A 24069-nucleotide genomic window follows, 5' to 3' on the forward strand; every position below is an offset into this window, starting at 1 on the left:
TTTTTTTTTTTACTTAAAGCTTCTTACTGAAATTAAAGCCCACTCTGGAGTAACTGCAACATTCCCACACATCACAGTAATAAAAAAGACAAGTTTAATGCAGCTGCACAAGAGTATCATGCATTAAATGCTGCAAAGGTACAAGCAGATTGTGCAGACAGGGAGGATCAAATAAAGAATTCCATTAGCTACAAATTAGGATCTACAAGAAAACATTTACAAGACAGACACCAAGATACAAAGGCCTCATCCATCCAGTCTACTGTTGGGACAAGCAGTCCTGTAGTATATGCTATCAAACTTTAAACGTGGGAGTCTAGGCTGCAATACTGGATAGGAATATGACAATACACAGCCTCTTATGTACAGCCAAATATCCAAATGAATTTATGTTCTATAAATACTAAAGTATTTAAATAAAAGCATATATATACTCCAACAGTGCCCAAATAATAGATTTTACAAGTACAAACTTGCTAAGTTTCTTATTTACAAGTAACTGTCAGCCTCTTCAAGAGAGAGTAATACGTGCACCTGTTGGTAAACTACAGTAAACTAGGCTGTGCTAATAACATGCCTGCTGCACCCCTTATCAGCTGAGGAGCAAAATGAGCTAGAGAGCACCTGCCAACACAGAAAATAGTTATGTGACTGCCTGTGGTGGTATGCCAAATTAGAGAGTAGAAAAACTGAAATATCAAATACATATTTTACTGTAAACGTCGTCCACAGCTATTAATCAGTTCATATGAAAGACAACTAACACTTCAACAGAACCATATGGGAACCACCAACTCCACAAGTAAAGCAAACTGAATGCCCAAAAGGTACTTATCAGGTGCATTGCACGGGACAATGATATATTCCTCATTCACATGAAAGCAGGTCTCCAATTCAGTCCTACAACTGTCTTGGTTCTGTATATATCAGGTCTTTCTCTTGGTTTTTAAAGCATGCTCTCCAAAATCACACCCAAACCTCAAACACTGGTAATCCAAAATCTGGGAAAAGCCAGTCTAAGCTTTAGAACATTACCATCACAGCATCAAAATGCATCTCTACTTTGAAAAGCATGCCATGTATCACTGACAACAAAATCACAGAATCACAGAACGGCCAGGGTTGGAAGGGACTTCCAGGATCATGAACCTCCAACCCCCCTGCCACATGCAGGGCCACCAACCTCCCCATTTAATACTAGACCAGACTGCCCAGGGCTCCATCCAATCTGGCTTTTAGCCTCTAAGGATGGGGCATGCACAACATCTCTGGGCAGCCTGTGCCAGCACCTCACCACTCTCTCTGTAAAGAACTAAAGAAAATGCAAAAGACAAATCAAGTTGAAGATTTCAGTTTATGCCACGGAAATAAAAATAATTCAGACATTATCAAATTCACTTTGAAAGACTACAAAATTACTTGAAAATAAGTCTGCTTTAGCACAGAAATTCTCAACAGCAAAAGGCAATCATGGAAAATAAGAACTATATCACTTCATACAGAAACTCATAGATTTTCATTATTGAAATTATTAAAACAAGGAGCAGACTAACGAAAGAGAACAAATTCCACCTTTTGAGATACCTTGAACTTCACACAACAGCATTCATATATATTCTCTAACATACATGCATAGAGAAGGAAGTGCTGATTAAATATGAAAACAATAGTGACTTAATGACTTTTTCATAGGCGAATGTAAACCCTGAATTGCTCAAGAACTTTCAGCATTCATCACTAATTCTAAATACTGAAAAACTGGCACTGCAAAACTAATAGTTTCCTCAGTGCTGTTTTGGTGACCTCCCAGTTCCACTGTCAGCATCACCATGTCTGATAGTTCACCTGCTGATTTCTAGTTCTTGTCTTAGAACAAGGAACATTATATACTTAATGGAGTCCAAATCTCTCCATTCATTACCCATACTAAAATTTCTTCTATCTAGTCAGTATGTGAGGTTAAGATGCATTAACTCAAAAAAAGTTTTACCTTTTCTGAAGATTTTTGTTTTTCCTTTTCTCTTCCTCTTTTTTGTTTTTGAAGAAGCATCAAAATAATTACTGTGATTGGAATTTGTTTCAGATTCCGTATCAGAAGAGTCATTGAAATCAGCACCAGGTCCAGAATTAGGGCTTGCTGTAATTCTACATGGCACCAAGGTTTCTGAAACAACACTTCTCCCATCCTGTCTGTCTTCTGTTTCAGATTCTGCTGTGTCCTCCAAATCGCTTAAGACTTTTGCTTTTTTTATAGGTGCAACAAGGTGCAGACCAAACAATTTTCTGGCATTCCACCTATCTGATTCAGAACACGCTTCATCCTCGGAGTTGCTCACAACAAACTTATTTGCAGACATTGACTGCTCAGCTTTCTGATTGCTCCCATCTTCTGAATTACGGCTTTTAGAGTCATCCTCTGAAAAGCCTCGTGTAGGACTCCTCGTTTCGGGAGAGGCAGAAAGAGCTGTCCCTCGTAGCTGCCTATGGCCATTGCTTTGCCAGGTTTTCTGTTTCATTTGCGTATCTGTCTCAGAATCTGAACTTTCATTTTCAGATTCACTAACGAATTTTCTTCGTACAGCAGATGAAGTAGGTAGAGAAAGAACTTTCCGCTTGGTAAGCTGCTCTTCCGTTTCTTTTTCACTTTCAGACTTCAAACCTGCATCATCCTCAGACCCCTCCAGTAACATTCGCCTGGCTGCAGCTGAGGCGTTTCGGTGAGGCAGTTTTCTATTTTTGCATCCAATACCAATACTTTCTGAGCTTGAAACCTCTTCTTCCACATCACTCATTAGTCTTAACTTAGTAGCAGCCACAGTAGCACTTCTGCGTGGGATTTTTCTATGTCTCCCTGTACTATTACTCAGAGTCTCAGATGTCATCACTGAAGTATTTTCAGAATCACTTTCATATAACCTTTTTCTGACAGCTTTTCTTGTATTCCCATTCTCCTGGGGAAGTGTACCTGTGAAGAAGAGGGATTAAAGTCTTATGTTCAAGAGTAGTTGCTTTTTCAGCCTTACCAAATCTGGAACAGGTTCAATCCACACACATGACAAACAAAGCACATTCCCCTAGTAGTAGGTAGGTGGTTTTGTTATCTGGAAGAAAAAATATTAAGCTATATCACAGAATCATATAATGGCCTGGGTTGAAAAGGACCTCAAAGATCAACTGGTTTCAACCTCCCTGCCATGGGGAGTAACCAACCACTAAGACCAGGATGCCCAGAGCCACATTCAACCTTTATATCATGAATTTTGGATTCATTTCAGTTTTCTGAAAACTGCTTTATGTTTTAGTGCTTCTACTTTAAGAAACAAAACACTTCAAGAGATGCTTTCTCTCAGTAAGCTCTTGGCTTCAGCCCTCCCCACCAGGAGTACTGGAAAAAAAAAAAAAAAAAGTGAAATGTTCAGAAAGCAGCATTTTGAGAGCAAAAGATCTACTAGTAATCAAACAAATAATATTACAACACACAACAGTTAAAAAAATACTAATTACAATTAGTTTTCTATGTATGTATGTGTATACACACACACACACACACACACACATCTGGCTCACAGGCCATCCAGAAGACAACTACTCCAATCTTACCTATTTGTTTTCTTTGAGCAGCTTGATTTCTGGTTACCCTACAATTGATGTTCTTTCTTCTACATATACCATTGTGTAGCGGAGGTGACACAAGAGCCACAGAGCTTTCTTTGCTCTCTTCTGAGCTCTCTTCTGTAGAGGATGAAGAGGATGTAGATGAAGCTAAAGAACCTTCTACTTCACTTTCTGCTAAAAAATTAAATCCTCAATTAGAATATTGAGCAGTTAGTTTTAACTTAGGAAGTGCATTTTGCTCATGCAGGAAATCTTATTTCCTCACAATTTTATCTAACAATACACTTTCTATCATGTCTTAATCTCTAGTACATATGAAATGATAGTTCCACAAAATATACAACTCCACATTCATGAGGTGTCTGGTGATAAGTTACTTTGGAACGTGTTTAAGTTTCGAATGAAACAGCAACTACATTATCTGAAAACATCTCTAAGAGAAAAGCACCTTAAAAAACTTGAAATATTTGCCAAATCTCTTTTACCAGGATTAGTATCCTTGCTCTCTGAAAGAAGCTGAAGTTTTACCAATGTAAAGTTTAGGGAGGAAAAAAAAAAAGAGAGACAGGAAAGATTTTATGACTCTGGGAACTTAATCAAATATACATAGGTGTATAAGCTTTATTTTATATCAAATGCACCACGTTTTCCTCTCAAGTAAGAAGCATTCATACACTACAACCACTTTCCTATAACAGCTTCTTGAAGTGAAAAATTCTAGTACTGTATTTGGTTGAAGAGCATCAAGTCATAAAGGTTTGTATGTCAACTTATCATCAGTCCTACTCACTCAGCTTTGCCTTCAATCTCCATACAAAGCTGTAGAAAAGTACTGTCTGTTTGACTGCAAAATAGATACATAATGCAGTCAAGACAGCTCTATGTCAAAGTAAACTATGGTAGCAATAGATTTCTTCTTAGGAATAGATTTTTTTCATTAATGAAATTAATCAACTGCATTCTTTGAGATTTTACAGGAGAATATTCTTTAGTACACAGAACTTTTTATTAGTAAGTATAAATACACAAAGATCTGTACTGCCTGAAATGCAAAGTGCATAAAAACGTTGTCTGAAGTTTTTGCATTGTTAAAGTTTGCATTTTTAATTTAGAATACAGTTGGCAAATAGGGCAATTATAAGGGAAAAGAAACATTAGTAGGCAATGCGTAGATAAGACAGAGATGAAAACCCTCATTTGGAGCAGATTTCATTGATTACCTGATGACAGTGTTGAACGGTTTGTTAATGTTGTAGATCTAGCTTTTCCATTCCTTTCAAAGGATGTCAGGCATGCAGAATCAGAGGACTCTCCAGATGAACTGTGGTTGTAATTGCTAGCATTTGTCTTATGGCTTGCAACACAGGCTGCTCTGCTTGAGGTAGGTTGACTAAAAGAATCTTCCTGTTCAGATTCAATTTTTGCCTGAGACTTTAATGGTTTCTGCTTGAAATTTCTACTGAAAAGGGAAAGAAGTAGAAGCAAGATAGCTTGTAAAACTACTAAAAAAAACATAGACAGTTAAGTATTTAAAAAAAAATTTCTCTGAAAGCTTAATTAAGCATATACCATGTGATTTCACATTTATGGAAGGCTAATTAGTTTTGTAATCTAATATGGTTTGGGAGAGTTTTAACTTTGATGAAGATAAGCATTAACTGCTTTTATTAATATAATAGCCTATGCTCCTAATAAAGTTAAACAAGAAAAAGACATTTTCTCTACACAAAACCAAAGGTAACACTAAATACCTTCTATACCTATGTCATCCTATTGTTGCAATCTGTTGGTAAACAGCCTCAACTTCTGCTGAATTCAGTCTCTTGTTAGCTGCACATAAATCCCAAAGTATGTGATATGCATACTAACATTATTCCATTATAAATTGAGCTCGAAGAACATGATGAAACAGCATCTTTCAAGAGTTTATTGTCTAAAATGCATGTTTGGAGAGCAACTCACCAATCAGATTCTTCCTTAAAATACATTCTAGAGTGCTACACTCAGTCCTATTTGATCACAGTAAATTCACAATGTTGTAGATGGGAAAGGGCGTGCATTATACATAAGCAATGCAGAGGCTACTAGGCAAAAGAACATCGCTTATTTTTACATTCAGAACTTTTGTCAGTTTGTTGCTTACAACCCAAAGTTTTCAGATATTTTAAAGACATATGAGACACATATGCTCTCCTGCATAATAGTTTAACAATAAACACTCTCCAAGAATTCCCAAAGATTCAGTCCTGCGAAGCACCACTGAACTGTAAGAAGTCACATACAGTTCTTCAGAGAGGAAAAGAAGTAAAACTTCAAGTTCATCATCAGATATGCTTTATGGTGTAATCCAACATTTATGGACAAAAGAATAAAGACAAATATGTCAGAAGGGTATTTTTCTAATTTTATTCTTAAAACCGTATTACTGTCCCTTCACTGTCAGACAAGTAAGGCCAGAGAGTGGGAGAAAAGCATATGCTCAGTTCCAACAATCTACCACGTCTGTTTTTGTATTTTGTATTATGTTTCACTTAATCCCATACACAGATTAACAATTCAAGAGTAAATCATATCAACCAGAAACCAGCAGAATGCTACTGTAAGTAAAAAAATCTAAGTTCCATAGGATTAAATTTCTTCTGCATATAGTAAGATAACTAATATATATGCAGTAAGAATGTTTTATTATTTTAGTCAGATTAAAAGCTCATTTTCTCACTGAATTATTTAGAACAAAACATAAACAAAAAAATCCCTGTTCTGTTCTTCAGTCCCTTCCCCATTCCACAGGCAACTTTACACTACCACAGAACTCCCTTTAAACACATTCATCTTACTGCAAGAGAAGTAATTCCAACCATTATTACTGGAGTTAGTTAGCTAGCTACTTCATAAACAATTGTTCTGTTCTGTTCTTACTAAGTGTGACAGTGAATATAGTCAGTTCATTATTTGTTACCTGGGCGTTTTGGTAGGATGCTGCACTGAGCTTTGACTCTGAACTCTTCTAGTGTATCTCTGGTTTCTTCTTATCTTTTCATTCTGCTTCTGACCATTTTTGAAATCTGAAACAATTCTTCTTATTTTCTCTTCAAATAGTGCTGACAACCTCAAGGTCATACTATAAATCTAAGCAAGGAAGTAGTTTATGTTAATAACAGAACCTTTCATCCAAGACTAACTTTTCTAAAATCAGAAATTGTACAGAAAAAAATTGTTTTGTACGATGTAGTGCTATGCAAGATATAAGCAGACATACAAATATTTTGTTGCACTTCTCACCATTACCACTTATCACCATCATCATTAACCAGAAATCTTACTGAAATATTGAAAAATAAAAATTACTCCAAAATAACACCTAACTGGATTAGTGTAAAACTCCCAATAGTAACACCTACTTTTGATTTTTTGTTTGGAGTATAAGACTTTGCATTACTAAATATTAGTCTTATATCTTTGCACAGTTCCATTGGAGTGTCATAATTTCCAGCTTCCAGAGTTTCTTTCACTGTACCAAAGTCCATTGGAGTGTCTATAATATGTCTGTAGTCCTAGATAAAGCATAAAAAAAGAGCAGTTCAAGAAGTTGTTAGCAGAAAAACAATCATCATGAATTTTATCTATAGAATCCAACAGGAGCTAAGATTATCTTAACCACTGGCTCAAGAAGCAAGTACTTACCACAGCATAAAGCTAAGCTTCTGCTGAAACTACTTGATTTAAAGCCTCCACTTTATTACATCTTATAAAATCTTGCATATTTTCAAGATAATCTTCAGAATTTATTAAATATCATGATGTGATACAACACCACATATTTGCACGTACAGTTCTTCAGTTTCTTTTCTCCCAGTTTACCTCAATAGCAACTACTTTGTAACAATAACGTGTAAGGGCAACTGTATTACTGCTAAGCAAAATGAGAAAAAAAGACTGTAGCAGACCTGCATGTAATCCTTTCACTAATGCCTTTTACAATGAGAAATTGATCTTGTTTAAAACAAAAAACTGAACTCCAAAATTCTGTCTTTCTCTCTTCTAAATTAGGAGTTTTAGAGACTTCCAAGATATTTTCAAAACCTGAAATGAGACCCAAACTCAAGATATGAAGATCATATGAAAAAAAGTTGCATAATTGTTAAAACATTTATGTGTCTTTTTTTCCCATTGGAGCTTGTTGTTCTTTTTTCCTGAAAGCCAAATAAAGAGCTCGAAACCAATACTGCAGTAAAGCATGCTAAATTTTATAGAAGAGAGAAATGACCTCTGAAATCAGGTAAGTTGCTGAAAAAAGTACATGATAAAGCTACAGAAGGTTTTCAGCAACAAAATAATTTACTGATTTGGAAGAGGTTCCACTAGAGCATTAAGATGCTCTAAGACACATCAGCAGAAAATACAAAACAGACTGGATAGAATCCATACTTCAGATGCACACATGAACAAAGACCTACGTTCTGTCTAGATGGGAAGCATCAAAGAGAAGACAGATTCCCAAAACATACAGATGACAGCAAAGGCAATAATGCCAGCAGTGACAATTGGGTAGCAGTAAAATGATGCAACTACAAATAAGGAGTTCACACTGACTGATCTGTTCGCCTATTTTAGTTTCATCCTTAAAGTTAATATTACTTGCAAAACAGGTAACTCATTTAAAATATCAAGGTGTTCGTAGACACAGCTCCACTGCCCCACAATTGTTCTGTGCTGTGTTTATATTTTGGTATAACTTATCTTGATGCAGATAAGCATCAGTGGTTGAGAACTGAAGCCAAAAAAAGAACAGACAACTCCGAGAGAAACGTGGAAGTCTTATTATACCAAATGCTACAAGAAACAAACAATTTTTATATCTTTCAAGGTTAACGGAATAACTTACAGGATACTGGTCCAAATCAACTGGCTGCCTAAAAGGTTCAGAATCTTCACACTGGAAAATTAAGTTCACAAGCTCCATGCACTGTTTTTTCCAGCAATTTTCATCATAGCCATTTTTCATGCTTTTTCCTCTTTTCCCTCGTCCCTTGAAAAAAAGCCAGGAAAAAACACTATTGAAATGCTGCCTGAAAAACTTCATCTAACTGGAATTATTTCAGAATCACAGCATCACAGAGGTTGGAAGAAATCTCTGGAGATCACCTAGTTCAACCCCCTGCTAAAGCAGGTTCCCTGCAGTAGGTTGCACAGGAAAGCAACCAGGTGGGTTTGAAATATCTTCAGAGAAGGATATTCCACCACCTCTCTGGCCAGCCTGTTCCAGTCCTCTGTCATCCTCACAGTAAAGAAGTTCTTCCTCGTGTTAGTATGGCACTTCCTGTATTCTTGTTTCTGCATGTTGCTCCTTGCTCTACTGCTGCACACCACTGAAAAGAGTTTGCCCCCATCAACTTAACTATCATATTATAGATACTTGTAAGCATTGATAGGTTCCCATCTCAATCTTCTCTTCTGTAAGCTGAAGAGTCCCAGGTCTCAGCCTGGAGAATCGCCCTTGCAAGGAACTGCTCCTAATTATCTTTGTGGCTCTCTGCTGGACTTTCTCTAGAATATCCCTGTCTGGGAATCCCAGAACAGGACACAGCACTCTACATGTGGCCTCAACCAGGACAGAGCAGAGAGGGAGGATCTGCTGGCCATGCTCTTGTTTTTAAAATGTGCCCCAGGATACCACTGGCCTTCAAGGCCACACTCTATCAGAAAAACGCGCTTCCAAACCACTGTCACATGCAAAAATGCACTTCCAGGTGTTGTTTTGTAACAAAACAGCTAGCAGTTTTCTTTCCCTAATGTTTATTAATAACTGACAAATCATAGGGGTTTTTTTGCCTGTCAAGTTGTTGTCTTGCGGTGTTTTTATTTTAGTACCAAAAAGCACACAAAAGTATCTCCTGCGATATCTTTTAAAGTAAGAAGTTTGAATAATATCCACTGTTAAAATGTTTTGGCTTTTTTTTTTTTCTGAGCATCTGAGCTAGTGAATATTTTCACTTCAGTATCAGCCAGATAATTGAAAGTTGTCATACTGAACAGCATCAATACCAAAATTATGAGAAAGATGCTCCTTGACTACTATATGGAACAATTTAAAACAGCAATGAACTATTTATGTAAAACATTTAGTTTCTTTTTACTGTCAGGGGGAAAAAAAAAAAGTTTGCTACAAAACAAAACATCAGTCCCAGAGTATTTCAGTACAGCCTACTAAACAATTTTTCCCAGCAAACTTGAATTGGGTATATATGGAAAAGATTATCCAACTCACTTTTCTTCTTCTATATGATGTTCTCGGACGGCATTTTTCATCATCCTGCACAAAATAAAGGTTATTTATTTTTTCCATAAATAATTTTAAAATAACTGTGTGCTCAAATTATTATTAGACTTTATATGATGGTTGAAATAGACTTTCAATCTTATTTTTCTTTAGTTAGACAAGAAATGAGCATATCAAAAACACAGCACAGCGTGTCTTAGAAAGTAAGATTCTGTTGACATGTCACCACTGACGGCTCCTAGTTGAACTCCTGTCCATAGTATACAGGAAAAACCGCAAATAGAAATTGCAACGGGAAGATACCCACCAACTTTGAGAACTTCAGTGACAGAACATCAACAGTAAATCAACTGACAAATATTACAACTTTCTGCATTTTGCTTGTCCTGAGTTTAGGGCAAAGAAATCTTTGTGATCAAGTCACTTCTAGTAAAAAGAAAAGCTTTTTTTTTTTCTTTTTTAAAAAGAAAAAAACGTGAAAGAACTAAGATGATGCTGAAGTAGCGAGACAGCTCAATGTAATGTATTCTCTATAATATTAACCTCCAAGGGAAAGGAGTCACTCTGCAACTTTTTTAATTTCTAATTCAGCAAGGCTTCAAATGCAAAAAAGATATCAGATTGGGCTGTTTGTGGTATGCCGTCAGTAAACACGTAACACTGAACACAACAAGAACTGTTCTGCAGTGAATGCTATCTCTAGTTTTAAGGTAAATACATTTCATTAAATCCTCATAAAAGCACGTAACGCTAATGTATGACTCATTGTTGGGTGCACAGGAATTCAGTGTTTGCCAACTTACGCAGTAGTAAATGCTGAAAGTGACAGTTTTAGCCTTAGAAATAAGCAAGGATGCAGATAATTAAAAATACAAGGAAAGAAAGCTATTCATACACTCTTGAAATATTTATATTACATTACTGCCTATTAACATGCTTTAGAAATACGTCGCAGAAACACAGAATTGTTCTATTTGATGGCCACAGTCATAGCCAAGGTTTTCGTTAAACTTTTGAACAAATACAGACAATTCAAAATGTTTTCAATTAAAGCATATCCCCACATCATCCCTCACTTCCCTGATATATTCAGTCTTCCTCTCAACTGTCAATATAGATATACTTACAAGGATCTCTATTTTAAAAAAATTGAGCAATTCTGACATGAATACTTGAAGGTGACAGGTATTTTCTTATCACTGCAGATGCATTACTGCAATTACTCGTATGAAAAAGCTTACCAGATCATCAGCATCAAGACAATCTTGTTCATCATCTGTTGTGCTACATAGGTCAAAAATGTTTGTACAGTCTTGATCACTGTAATGCAATTAAATCTCATTAATATAATATCAAAATATAGCTATCATTTCCTAGAAAGACAAACCCAGGCACAACCAAAAGCTACAAAACTGGAAAGCAATTAACAATCTGAAATAATAAACATCATAAGGTGATTACATCACTAACGTAATGTTAAATATGGAAATCTTCTGTATTATGCATTTTAGAACTAGTAAGCCAAGTAGGGTGAAATTAGCATTAGGAATTTGATCTACTGAAATTAGACTGTCTACACCAACTTTGAAATAAACCTCCCAGCTGAACTCAAGACAAGCACGCTGCAACAAGAATTTCTGCATGGGCTTACATTACAGACTGATATACTTTCAAGTCAAGTGATATCTTCACACTGTATACACCAGTAAAAAAAAAAAAAATCAAATCTCTACATCAACATAAATTTCAGTATTTTCCCAGTTAAGATAATACTCATGAAGAATCAGATATCTGTCCCGCAATGCACTGAAAAAGATTAATAAATCAAAAGAACTAAATTCTTAATAAAGGGATCTTAAAGGTGTTTGTGTTACCCCACAGTTTTAGAGCACAAGCATTCAAGCACTCTGTAAGGTAAAATGCCACTCACTTGATAAACTTCAGGAGTTGCGTAGTGATCTTCTTTGCAGCTCTAGCAATAGCACTCCCAGGTTCATTGAAGGTCCTGGCATTGCTTTCGATGTATCTTACTTCCCAAACCAATGCAGAGATTCTCCTTAAAGTTAAACAACATTGCACCTTTAATAATAAGCTGAAAAACTACAAAAACTCTCTCATTAATTATCTGTCCTTACGTGGATAAACATCCCTTACTTTAATATTCATGACACCTGTCTCCATATTTTCACTCATCAAAGCATGTTCACATACACACATAAATCACACAGGAGCAATTCACAGGATAATTCAAGGAAGCAAAATCAACAGTGTACATCTTTGTTAAGTCATTTTCCTATTCGTTATTGACAAGAAATTTGCAGCAAGTTTGGAAAGTTCTGTAAAGCTTTGGTTTCTTTTTTAAAATTATTAATTCAACCAGTTTAGTAAGTGCCAGCATTAACTACTACTGAATTATGAAATTCCACTGAAATAATGGAACTGAGGATCACAAATTCCAAGGATTCCTTAAAAATCCATGCATTTTTAAAAGGCTATCTTTACCACCTTTGTGGAGAAGTCCTGTGAAATGGTGTAAATTGTGTACTATATTAATAATTCTGAAGAATAAAAACAAGATAAGTAATAGAAAAAAAAAGTGACAAGAAGTCTGGTCTAAACACATTTTCAAAAAAATGGCAGACATCAGCCATGATGTCTGCAAAATACCTTGCTCTGAGACCAACTCACGAGTCATATATCCCCTCCCTCTGTAAAGAAGAGATTTGTAGAAACCACTATAAACATTCAGAAGTGAGCTAGCACAATTACACAGCCTTTCTGTGATTAAATTTATAAAGAATTATAAATATGAAAGCCATACTCCAGGTTTTCAGTTTCTCATCTACAGAATTTCCAATCATTTCCCAAGCCATCATTTCAGTCTCACTGAGGAAGAAAACAAGTATTGACATCTCTTCATTTTATTTACAGACATGATGAGCACAAATCCAGATGATCAACATCCTTAAATTTCTGTTAGAGGTACGGATACGCAGCACATCAGAACTTATCAACCCTACACTTAAGTATGTCAGCGTTAACTCTGGAAACTGTATCGATATAGGCTGAAATCAATTTCCTTAAGAACTAAGAAACTTAAAAAAAAAAATTAACATTGCTACAAAACACATAACGAATTCAGGTACTAGACTATTGGTTTTCAAAATGTTTATTAAAAAAGACCAAAAAACGTTTAGATCTTCTCACAGTGTACAAACATAAGGCCATGTTCCCTCTTGTTTCTGCCGTTAGTAGTACTAACCTGTAAAATCGGTTGGCCAGTCTTGTTCGAATAGTGTTCAGGTCTGTTGGGTAAGCAATCACGGTACAGTACTTGGGATATGTACACAGGTCAACTGGACCAGCAAAAGCTGCTGAAATGTCTGTTAAGAAACAGCAAAATTAACAGGACTATTTACAGACATATGTGTATGAAAACTGAACCAGCCATTTAATTGGTTTGTAAAACCACCCTTGATAAAAGCAGTGATGTACCAAAATATAAATATCCAAGTACAAATACAGTGAGAGAACTGCCTGTAAATTAACTCCAGGAGCAAACTACCTAAAACTGAGAGGACATTCTCACCAAGAGTCAGAAGTTGGTCGATACCGCCGATAATCCGCTCACAAGCTTCATCGCGGGATCGCATCCCCCACTCCCCTTCTTCAGGTTTGTACAGCAGCTTCTCCATTTCTTCAAAAGTCACAGAAACACTAGCTCCTAATTCTTCAGGCTGATCAACTGAAGAGTGATAACAAAAAGGAAAGCGTGAGTAGTGGGAACACAAGAGAAACTATTAAATATTTAAAACCATAAAGTATTTAGTAAGCGTATCTGAGAAAAACATACTTTGCCTTGAGTTTGATACTAAGAGCATGGGGAAAATACATAAAACAACAACCAAAAGGTACCCTTTATTCTCCTTTTCTGCAATTCTGAATTTCCAGAAGTCTTCATTTATTCTCTTAAGCACTACTCTGAAAAGATGACCTTACTCAGAAGAGTTACTTGCACATTTTTGTTTTAAATGCGTGCTTCAGACTTCATAGGATCCTAACTTAGTTTAATGAGTTTATTTATTACTTCAACCATTAAACACATGTAAGACAGGCAATATATTTTGTGATGTCCTTCCTGGTATACTAACTGTAACTTTAATAGTATTTTTTTTTTTTTTTCAGTATTTCTTTTGAAGATGGCAGATTAAATTCATTTCAAAACAATAAAGAGTAGCAGACATAAAACCATGATGAACGGCTCCATGGAAAGTCACATTTACAAAGATTAATGCAATCCAGCTAACACAGAGCAACAGAGTACAGAACATATTACACCTCTGGGTATCCTTCCCCTCAACTCTACAGATTGTTTTTAGTATATTTTCAGTACGTTTCCGGTATTTTTTTTTTTTAGAAGCTAACATCCTCATTTAGTTTGAGCACTTGAAAAGGAACAAGATCATGAAGGTTCCTGATCACACATAGTAAGATCTTCAGCCCATCTTTGTGTTGAATGGGACAACTGGAACAGCAGATAAAATTCAGCAATATGAAGCATATAGGCTTATAGCTGGAAACCAGAAATAGGAGCTTCCATTAGCATCTGAGAGTCTCTCAGTTGAAAGTAAAAACAAGAAAGATAAGGTCATTGCTAGCATGCCAATGACTGTAATCCACAGATATGCCACAGACAATTCTAAAACACGTTTCAGCTGCAGCTGCAGCAGAGACAAAAAAAAATAAAAGCAAAGCAGTTGAACAGGTTTAGTATGGGTCTTCAAAGTTTACAAAAAGCACTAATTTTTTCCTTTGGCCAAACAGGTAATGATAGCCCAAAATCTTTGTTCATTATTGCATTCACAGAGTAATTTACGGAATGCATTAACCAGATCGCAAGGAATTAGAAGAAAATGTGCCGTATGTTTGAAGGAGGCAGATTTTGGCAATAAGAAAATAGTATTTCAATCAAACCTAAGAGGAAAAAACCAAAACAATCCTGCTGACTGAAATCTTCATACATTTTAGTTTGCATAAAACAGGTGATTTCACATTTCCATTTCAGACTGTTTTGCAGCGTTTGTTATCACAAGATATGACTGAAGCAGCCAGATCACACTTGGAAGATTAGAAAGTCAGTTTAATATTGAGAACATCCATGTGTGTGTGCAACATAACGGTATTTAGAGGAAAAAAACACTATAAACACAATAGGCCACACACCCCCCTCCCCCCTCCCCACACACACACACTCACCCACCCATAAACTTTTCTGGCATTTAGGAAATAGCTTGTTTTCTAGGAAAGGCAATTAGGAACATTAATATCCTTTAAACAAGTTATTCAGTGACTACTTTGTCCTCCCTTCCTGCTGCTGGTTCAACAAGCATTGAAAAACTGAATTGAGGAAGACAAATCAGAAATACAGTTACTTCATTTACAATTAATTTGAGTTTCACCAAAAAACCTGTACAAACAGCCTTTTTAAAATATAAACAATAAAAAATTTACTCACTGGAAAACTTATTTATATTCATTCCAATTCTTATAACATACCATAATGCAAACTAGTTTGCATTATGTCAAGTTGCTGGAAATCAAGACTTGACTTCTAGCAGTAGCAGATTTTACTGTATATGTCAGAGAGATCCACTTTTCAAGTATTTCCTTCAAAACTATTTTGGAAGATGGAAAGTTTCAGGGTGAAGAAGTAAAATCTAGATATATCAAAGACATTTCACTAACACTGAAGTGAGACTATCCTGCAAGAATCATTTCAGGTGCACTACCTGCATGTAACAAAGGATCCATAAAGAGGGAGCAGCACATTAACTGCTCTGTTCAGAGTGTTTCTACTTACCATTATCAGATATTGGTTCCATGTCCCATGGACTAAGCTTCTCAACCTCACCATTGTCCCATCTGATTCACCAAGTTAAAAGAAAATAGAAACACACAAGTTAACATTAACCTTAAGTTGAAAGCATTTCTTCCAAGTATATTTAAAGAAATTCTCCATCATTGCTATTTTTAGACCTTAGTAAAATGCACTGTATTAATATATTAAAACAAAATTATTGGTTAGCAATCAACTGTCAACACTGCAAAAAAAGGAAACATGATTTAAAATGAATTCCAAATTAAAATTGAGCTTGTGCTCTCGGCCATATTGGGCAACTTACCCAATATAAAAATCAAGATTATAATGATCAGATCAAGAAGCTGCTTAAGAAAAATAAGCCAGACTCTCGGAAAAACAAGGTAACATAATCAAAGGGAAGATACCAGAAAAACAAGGAGAAGCAACCCCCAACCACAACAATAGAATGACTCAGAGAAAGGAAGAATAAAAACTGAGTTACATGGCATATTAACTTTTCATGAATTAAAGCCTACCACATTAAGACAAAGAGAAGAATAAAAAGTAGAAACTAACAGGAAGCAAAAGCAAACAGAGCTAATATTAACAGAGTAGTGAATATGCAGGTATCTGATAGGAACATTCCTACATGCTTTTATTAACAGCAAAATTACCAACAAATTTTAGTATTTCAAATATAAGAAATGTACTTCTGGAGCTTAATACCCTACTGGTCCAGCTAGACTAGTAATTTTCTCTATTTGAAACTATGAGTAGAAGGCCATATAATCCTGGTACAAAACCATTCTACTCATTCAACATTCATGATAACTAAATTCCTCTGGGCATTCAGTGAATACATCCCAGATTATTTCCTTCGGCATCTGTTTTCATTTAACATTCTTAAGAGTCTGCCAATATTGCCTGGTTCTGTCAGAACCTCAATCGTTCTTTTGCTCCCTATACTTCAGCTAATTTTCAACACACAGAAGTATTTGCTCCAATGCAGTGTTATCTTAGTTAACATCTTTTGAAGAGAAATCATTTCAAGGGCTTCTTTTAAAAAAAAGGAGCTGCAGTCAAGTTCATCAGTCTGCAGTTCACCAATTTCCCTCCAAACCATCCAAATGCAGCACAGGTTGCAACTTCACCAGCAGTTTCAAATTGGAGTTCCTCAAATGCCTGGTTTCCATGCTGAATATGGCAGAGCTTCGTAATAAAACTGCCCAGCAAGATCAAAGGAAACTAATCATTGCAGTCCCTTCCCATAAACACCACAAACCCCAGAATCAGGGAATGAGGGGAAAAAAACAAAAACCATTTGGCTGTCAGACTAGGAATGCATCTTACATAAACCTGGGATAAAATTAAGCTCAGAACAGCAAGCCTTGAATCATTTACTGACACATCTCATGTACTGCTAGCGTGACTTCATTTCCAAGGACTATGAAAAAACATCCCTTTAACAGATCAACACTGTAAAAAAACTTTATCTTTGCACATATTCAGGGTGACTATCAGCAAGACTCTCTGATCCTTCTTAGTACTGACTGCTTCCTGGTAAAGGTACAGGTTAGGGAGCTCACAGATCTAGCGCACAACCAAAACTTTTCCAGCATTTTCTGCTTGACGCAAGATGCCATCTGTAAAAGATAGAAATAGAGGCAGGCACTCTGAACTGTAGCAGTGATGCAAAAGCTCTTCTTTAGAAGGCCAACACCTCCCTAACCTTCTTACCAGCCCAAGATAAGCACCTGACTCAAGTCAAAACGAAGCAGAAATTCCTCTACTAGAATGGAAACTTACTACTTACTTCCACAGGAAGCATCTTCTATGGAAGAATGATGTTTTAATGAGAAGTATTTACTGTCATATGTGATGGAAGTGAGTTCAGAATGGACACAGAACTGAAGACAACTAGCAGGTTTGCAGTTCCCAGGAAGCGGGTGCATGACTTAGTCCAACTATTATGTTCTAAGTTTGACACTGAAGTTCCTGGCCTTTTCTATTTACACAGGCTTTTTCCCCCTGCTGTATTCCCCTTGGATTTGTTCAACCTTGCCACATACTGAAGAATGAACTTGACAATATATGCTTTCACCAATGCAGTATTATCTCCTGACAAGCACGCTGGTCAAAGGGATTTGTCTGTCTGAAGTAGCATAGGGTTAATTATGCTATCTGCAGCTATCTTGATAAATATAACCCAAAGATGAAACGCAGGACAAACTGCAAGCAGAACCTACATAGTAGCAAACAGAGCTAAATACTAGTAGGCAACAGACTTGTTCTGTCTTCACATCCACACAGCAAGCATATAGCTACACTTAGAAACATAATTTACACAAGGCTCAAGTGATTGCATACAATCACATTATAGTTATATTTGCTCTTGTGGATTGTAATGTGAAAGACAGAAGCGTGGGAAATTTAAGTGTAAGAATTATGATCTCAACAACAAAAAAGATTCAGCATGCCCCATCCAAAACCACCTATGACTCAAGACTAATAATTTATATACATGGGAAATTGCATTGCTTGCTTCATGGAAGAGATTAAGCAGTAGTTGTTAGAAAAGATGACGCTATCAAAGAAGTCAAGAACTTATTTTATCATGATATCCTTCATTAAAAAGTTGCTTAAAATTATTACATATTCACACTGTGCTAGATTAGATACCATTGAGAAGTGATAACATGGCCAATAAAATCATTTCAACAACTTACGTGTTCTTATACCAAGAGGCTAGCTAAGTAAAAGGCAATTCACACTACTAACATTAGAAGTGTAAAATCCTTTTATACTTACTTAACACTGTAACACTGAAAGTGACTATCTGGATATTGAGGCTGATATGGCTCTTGACCCAACACTGTTCCAAACCACCATGCATCATCAATAATGGATCGGAACCTGTCAGCTAGAGGAAAAAAAATTCTGCTCGCGTATTTTACTAACAAGATTTATTTAACAATGCTTCTTCTGTATGTCATTAACACATTTCTGATCAGCGGATTTCAGCTTATAGATCTAAAAATACTGATACTCAGGTAAAAGAAGAGACAACAGATTATGCCAAGAAACGCTAAATCTCTTTGCTACTTAACTATAAAGCAAGAAAAGACAACACCAGAATCTGATTTTGCGTTTTGAAGACTGTTATCATCGAACTACGGTAGACCCTCCAAAATGCTTACTACTGCTACTAGTGGTTTCAAATTTCAAACAGGCAGACCAACCTTATCTACCAGAGAGCCCTTTGAAATTACAAGCAAACAGCACCTAAAACCTTCAGTAATAATACATTTCTTATTTCAAAAGTATTCTATCAAATACTTTTGAAGAAGTATTTGATAGAATTTGAAGAAGTGAAGAAAATACACTTACAAGCTTGCCAGTTCCTTTGCCGTGCTTCATCATAGAACTGACGTAATATAAGGAAGTCAATAACATCTGGCATATCATGGTATCTAGATTAAGAAAAATACCCTTTCAGGTGTGTACCTTAGAGCTTTAGGAAGAAGCTTAAAGAAATACATTTTTCAGAACTTTTCAAGAAAATATAGATGCACATACTTGATGGAAAATGATTTGTCAGTATGTTTTCCGGTGGCATGATCTATAAAGGCAAGCTTGAGGCAACACAATGTGGGAGGACCAACCTCGTACCTAATTCCGACAATTTTTACCAACTCCTGATCCTACAGGTAAGAACGAACAATTTCAGAAAGTATTCCCAACTGGACTATGCACAGAACTATTAGTTTAATAACAGTTAACTGAATATTGTACCCACATATTGTATCCACATACAAAATGACAACAATACTGAAACCATATTTGAGATTTCAGTGGAAGAAAGCCTGTTAGACTTGGCAATATGAAGACAGCTATTCGCATTCAGGATTCCCACAGGAAACTTCAAAACTACTTTGGTAAGTGAACACAGTTTTCCTCTGTTGTTTTCACACAAAAGCGTTAAGGAAAATGGCATAACCTCTGAAATTAATATTTTAAAACTAGTGCAGCACAACCCATATTCACAGATTAGTAGCGTTGAAACCCAGACCACGTTCAGTGCAGACCTACCCTAAGTACTACTTTTCTCCAAGGCTCTTTGTGCGGATTCAGTTCATAAATGTTATTTCTTCTAACTGCTTCAATGTAAGCTTCATGCCCTTGTCGAAAATATATTACCTTAAAAAAGTAAAAATTAAATTAAAAAAAATATCCAAAGAGTAAATGTTATAGAAATATGTAAGCAGTACCAGCATTTGAAGGAGATTTTAAACAAATATTCTTACCTCATCACCCATCTGAGGAACAAACGGAGATCTTCGAAGAGCTGTGTCTGTTATCCAAACAGGAGGATGCCAATCATACGACAGTTCTGAATTTACTGACTGTGTTGGCGTATTAGCCTGTAAATTTAACAGACATCAAATGTAGTCATGACAGACATATTGCTGACATGACATCAAAACAACAATCTCGCAGACAAAAGCTTAGGTTATGAAAGACTAACATACATTTCCAAAACCTGCTGGCTGAATTCCTTCGAGGCTTTCCTCAAATTGTATTTGCAGTACTTATGCTAAGCATTTTGTTCCTACTTGAAGGCCTGAGTGAGCAAGATAACCATTTTACAACTCTCAAGAGAATCAAAACCTTTTAGTTCAGATGGAATCCTCAGTGTCCAATAAAAGCCTTACAAAGATGCAAGAAATCATCTGAAGATGGAAAGTTATGAGAGTGATTAGAGAGTTATTTAAGGCTTTAGATTTCTTCCCCCAAATAGTTTATGGTTATGTATAACTTCAAATTATATACTTGCCAAAAAACATCCTCAATTAATTCCATTCTGGAAACAGATTAAGTTAACCCTGCTTATCAAGCTTATCATAAAAGAGAGATAAAACAATTCTAATATCAGAAGTAGCTGCATAGTTAAATAAATCAACTACTTGTTCAGTAAATATACATATTAAAAGAGTTTCAAATAATTTAGATAAATTTTTGGAATCAAGTGAGAAGATGAAGAGAAAACGGCCACAAAAATTCTGGTAACTCAAAAAATAACTTAAAAACTTAAGTATATAATAGGTAATTATTTAAACACAAGAACAAACAGTCTCCATAAATACAGTAACTATGTCTCCCAAGTTTCTCAAACAATATACGAATTAAAACCAGACTGCATTACAGAGTTTTTGTCTATTATTCTGTACAATTATTTAATAATCACATTTCCCCTCTTTGAACATTTTTCTGAACACTTTTTATTTTAAATGAAAAAAGGATTTCATTTGGAGTGCAGATAAATCAGTAGATATCTTGGACATGAAATGTTCTCAAATTTTCAAAGGTAGCCTTTATGTAGGGGTAATAATATCAGTGTCTAACCACAATAGCCACTACTTCAAGAGTTTCCAGTGAAGAGGTCTAAAATCTAAAGTGAGCAATCTAGTAGAAAGTGAATAGAATAAATAAATTGCATACCCCCTCCTGCTTTTTCGGCCTGGGCTTTTTTCTCCTTTTTCTCCTCCTTCGCTTTGGAGGAGATGATTTCCCAGCTGACACTTCATCTTCTGAGGTACTGCAGTACCTTATAGTTTTCCGTCGAGAGGTCCGGACAGGAGGCTGCAGGTTAATCCCTGCATCAGCAATCCAGTCAGAGTACCTACTTGAAGAATCACTGACCATGACGAGTACGTCACAGGGAATACAAGCACAGAATTGAGTTGTCAGTATTTTAAGAGTGGTATATTCTTAGACAACACCTCCTGATATAGATTATCATGGAAAACACTATCATAGGAACTAAAATTCTTTTTTTTCTCCTCAATAATTACTTGATATTTTATGTAGTTTTCTGGAAATACAGTATTTTAAATTGTACTTTCCAAAGAAAAGTTGTCTGGTGAATTCTAAAGTTCACAACTTTTTTGAATAAAAGCCATCCCTAACAAAACAGTCAAGTGTTAACTGAATTCTTAAAAGAGTTCTACAAATCTCACAGGCTAAACTTGCTTTTTGGATATTCATACTTTTCATTTCTGCTACTAGAGAATTCTAGAAAAATGTTTAGAAAGTCATATTAAGATCAGTTAAAAAAATACATTTGTAACTTCTGTTCTAAATAAAATTATAAAGTTACTCATCAAAATTAAGATTTTGTTATTGTTTTCAATCAATCATAATCTTAAGAGCAAGCAACTGACAGCTGCTAGGTTCTCAAAAAATGAATAAATAAAGTCTGATATATTTTTTTTTTAAAGCCAGCTAACAAAAAAAATCCAACAAGCAAAAGGATTAGAAACTACCTTAAGAGAGAAAAACATTTGGTGGCAGTAAATAACGATGCAACGTGACACTGCCATACAGTCACCAACTAACCATTATTACATATGAATCACACAAGAACTTTCATACAACTTTACCTGCCAAAACCAAACTGAAACTCATAAAAGTAAAGGCTGGGAGTTCTTTGGTTTTACCTAGAGCTAAAAGTGTTGCTTTTCCTATCACTTCTCCACTCTTCCTCCTCTTCAGATGAGCCAGAGCCCTCACTTTCTTCAGCTTCCTGAATTGAAAGATAGACAAGAGTCAAACCAAAACTTCCTCACAACACTTTTTATTGGTCCCAAGCATAAAACACGTTCTCCACTCACAATCTAACCTGGATGGTTAGGAAGAAATCTGGTAAAATGGAATTTAAAGAAGTAATTTCCTGTCAGTTCCTTTCCTTTAACTAAGCACATTAACTTCAGGTCTGCACTATTAATCACTAACTCCTAGACATTCGCTCATATTTTATTATCCAAGTGTTGCTCTACCAGCTGTAGCCAGTCTGCACAAAGCAACACATCCTCCTACCAGATGACAACACTGTTGTTTTGTTGTTATTGTTGTTGTTTTAAACTAATTTAAGTTCACATTGTTTAATCAGAATTAGCTGTCTGATTTCCATTGTGCTGAATTGCAGACTGATGATGCTGAAATTAGAGCATGTAGAACTCAGAATAAAATCTGCCCACCTAGAATGCAATGGCAGAATTCAATGATTGCAAAAGGAACAAGTCAAGGAAAGCTATCGGGTCTTTCATCCACACACAACAAAGGTATATTTAGTTATAGGAGTAGCATTTCTGTAATATTTTTCTTTTATAACTATTATTTGCAAGTTAGAATCAGGTGATTTTTCTGATTTTAATATTAAGTGATTGCACAGTACTAATTACGTATATATTTAAATGCAGAACTAAGAAATCCAGGCATATCAAAATATATTACAATACAAGTAATTGTCTGCTGTTAAACATCTACATTAACTTCATGTTTAAGAATTGTTTTCCATAACTGCAGTAACTAAATATATGCATTGATATGTCCCAAGTTGTATACCGTCAAACAACAACCAAAAAAGGTTTGATTTGCACTTTCAAGTTTAATACTGCCTGAATCAGTCCAACTGATAACGTTTGTCAGTCTGTCAGTTTCCCCATTAAGACCAATACTTTTCACATAGCAAAGATGATCTCTTTCATCCTACAAGTACTTGAATTAAACAAAACAACACCCACAACCTATTCTCCCACATTTAACATCAAAACTCATTTTCGTATTAGTTGTTTTTAATTTTTTTTAATACTTTCATAATACCAGATTTCACAAATTAATTTCTGTAGTTACTCTGCCATAAGTAATTTGCCTGATAATGTTACAAATTGGGAAACAAAAAGCACTGAAAGCTGCGTATCAGAAACTTCACTTCAAAAACATTTAAGTTTATGTAGCATTTACTGGACATTTGCACATAGCTCACTTGTTGCTACCTGAAATTTGTCAGGTGACAAAAGTCTCCTGTCAGCTCCCTTTCTACTCTACTACCAAAATAAGAAAAACTTCAGCTTTTTATTGAAGTGTTTATTATTCTTCTAGCAAGACAAGAGTCCTTTTTCAGAGAAAAATCATCTTACAGAAGCATTATCTTAGCTCCTGAACATCTTCATTCACCATTCTCCACTAACAAAACAGGAAACCGGTCCAACAAGTTTGACTTTGTCAGCTCCTTTCCCCTTTTGAAACTATTTCCTTGTGTGCAAAGCAAATCAACTTTTGGTGTACACACAGATTTCAAAGGTTTTTGCAAAAGGAACAGTTAAAAAAAAGAAAAAAAACAAACATCAAAAATCCAAATCTCAGTTTAAGTCAATCTCAACAATACATCAGGGTTTTGCCTATCTGTGGATTTGATTCTCAACACACATAGTTTAGGAATGTCCAGACTGACAGGATAGCTTATTTTTAAGGC

General features: G+C 35.6%; 1 protein-coding gene across 7 annotated transcripts in view; it reads right to left on the bottom strand.

Moving 5' to 3' along the window:
• The window catches only part of BRWD1 (bromodomain and WD repeat domain containing 1), a 54094-nt gene that overhangs the window by 4844 nt on the left and 25181 nt on the right, over positions 1 to 24069 (bottom strand). For 2 of the 7 annotated variants that reach the window (XM_031556884.1, XM_010723654.3), the window contains 19 exons: positions 22253 to 22338; positions 21255 to 21450; positions 20060 to 20176; positions 19845 to 19952; positions 19332 to 19456; positions 19143 to 19225; positions 18564 to 18675; positions 15756 to 15817; positions 13485 to 13640; positions 13158 to 13278; positions 11826 to 11951; positions 11137 to 11215; positions 9884 to 9928; positions 8501 to 8644; positions 7017 to 7169; positions 6575 to 6744; positions 4836 to 5071; positions 3601 to 3786; positions 1991 to 2965 (listed from right to left, as the gene is read on the bottom strand). In XM_031556884.1, the coding sequence (XP_031412744.1) occupies positions 1991 to 2965; positions 3601 to 3786; positions 4836 to 5071; positions 6575 to 6744; positions 7017 to 7169; positions 8501 to 8644; positions 9884 to 9928; positions 11137 to 11215; positions 11826 to 11951; positions 13158 to 13278; positions 13485 to 13640; positions 15756 to 15817; positions 18564 to 18675; positions 19143 to 19225; positions 19332 to 19456; positions 19845 to 19952; positions 20060 to 20176; positions 21255 to 21450; positions 22253 to 22338 (3280 nt within the window). Of the gene's footprint in view, positions 1 to 1990; positions 2966 to 3600; positions 3790 to 4835; positions 5075 to 6574; positions 6745 to 7016; positions 7170 to 8500; positions 8645 to 9883; positions 9929 to 11136; positions 11216 to 11825; positions 11952 to 13157; positions 13279 to 13484; positions 13641 to 15755; positions 15818 to 18563; positions 18676 to 19142; positions 19226 to 19331; positions 19457 to 19844; positions 19953 to 20059; positions 20177 to 21254; positions 21451 to 22252; positions 22339 to 24069 lie in introns of all 7 variants that reach the window. The other 5 variants (XM_031556883.1, XM_010723638.3, XM_010723649.3 and 2 more) reach the window with 4 other exon arrangements.

This window comes from Meleagris gallopavo, chromosome 1 (assembly GCF_000146605.3).
Source record: "Meleagris gallopavo isolate NT-WF06-2002-E0010 breed Aviagen turkey brand Nicholas breeding stock chromosome 1, Turkey_5.1, whole genome shotgun sequence".
Classification (NCBI taxonomy): domain Eukaryota; kingdom Metazoa; phylum Chordata; class Aves; order Galliformes; family Phasianidae; genus Meleagris; species Meleagris gallopavo.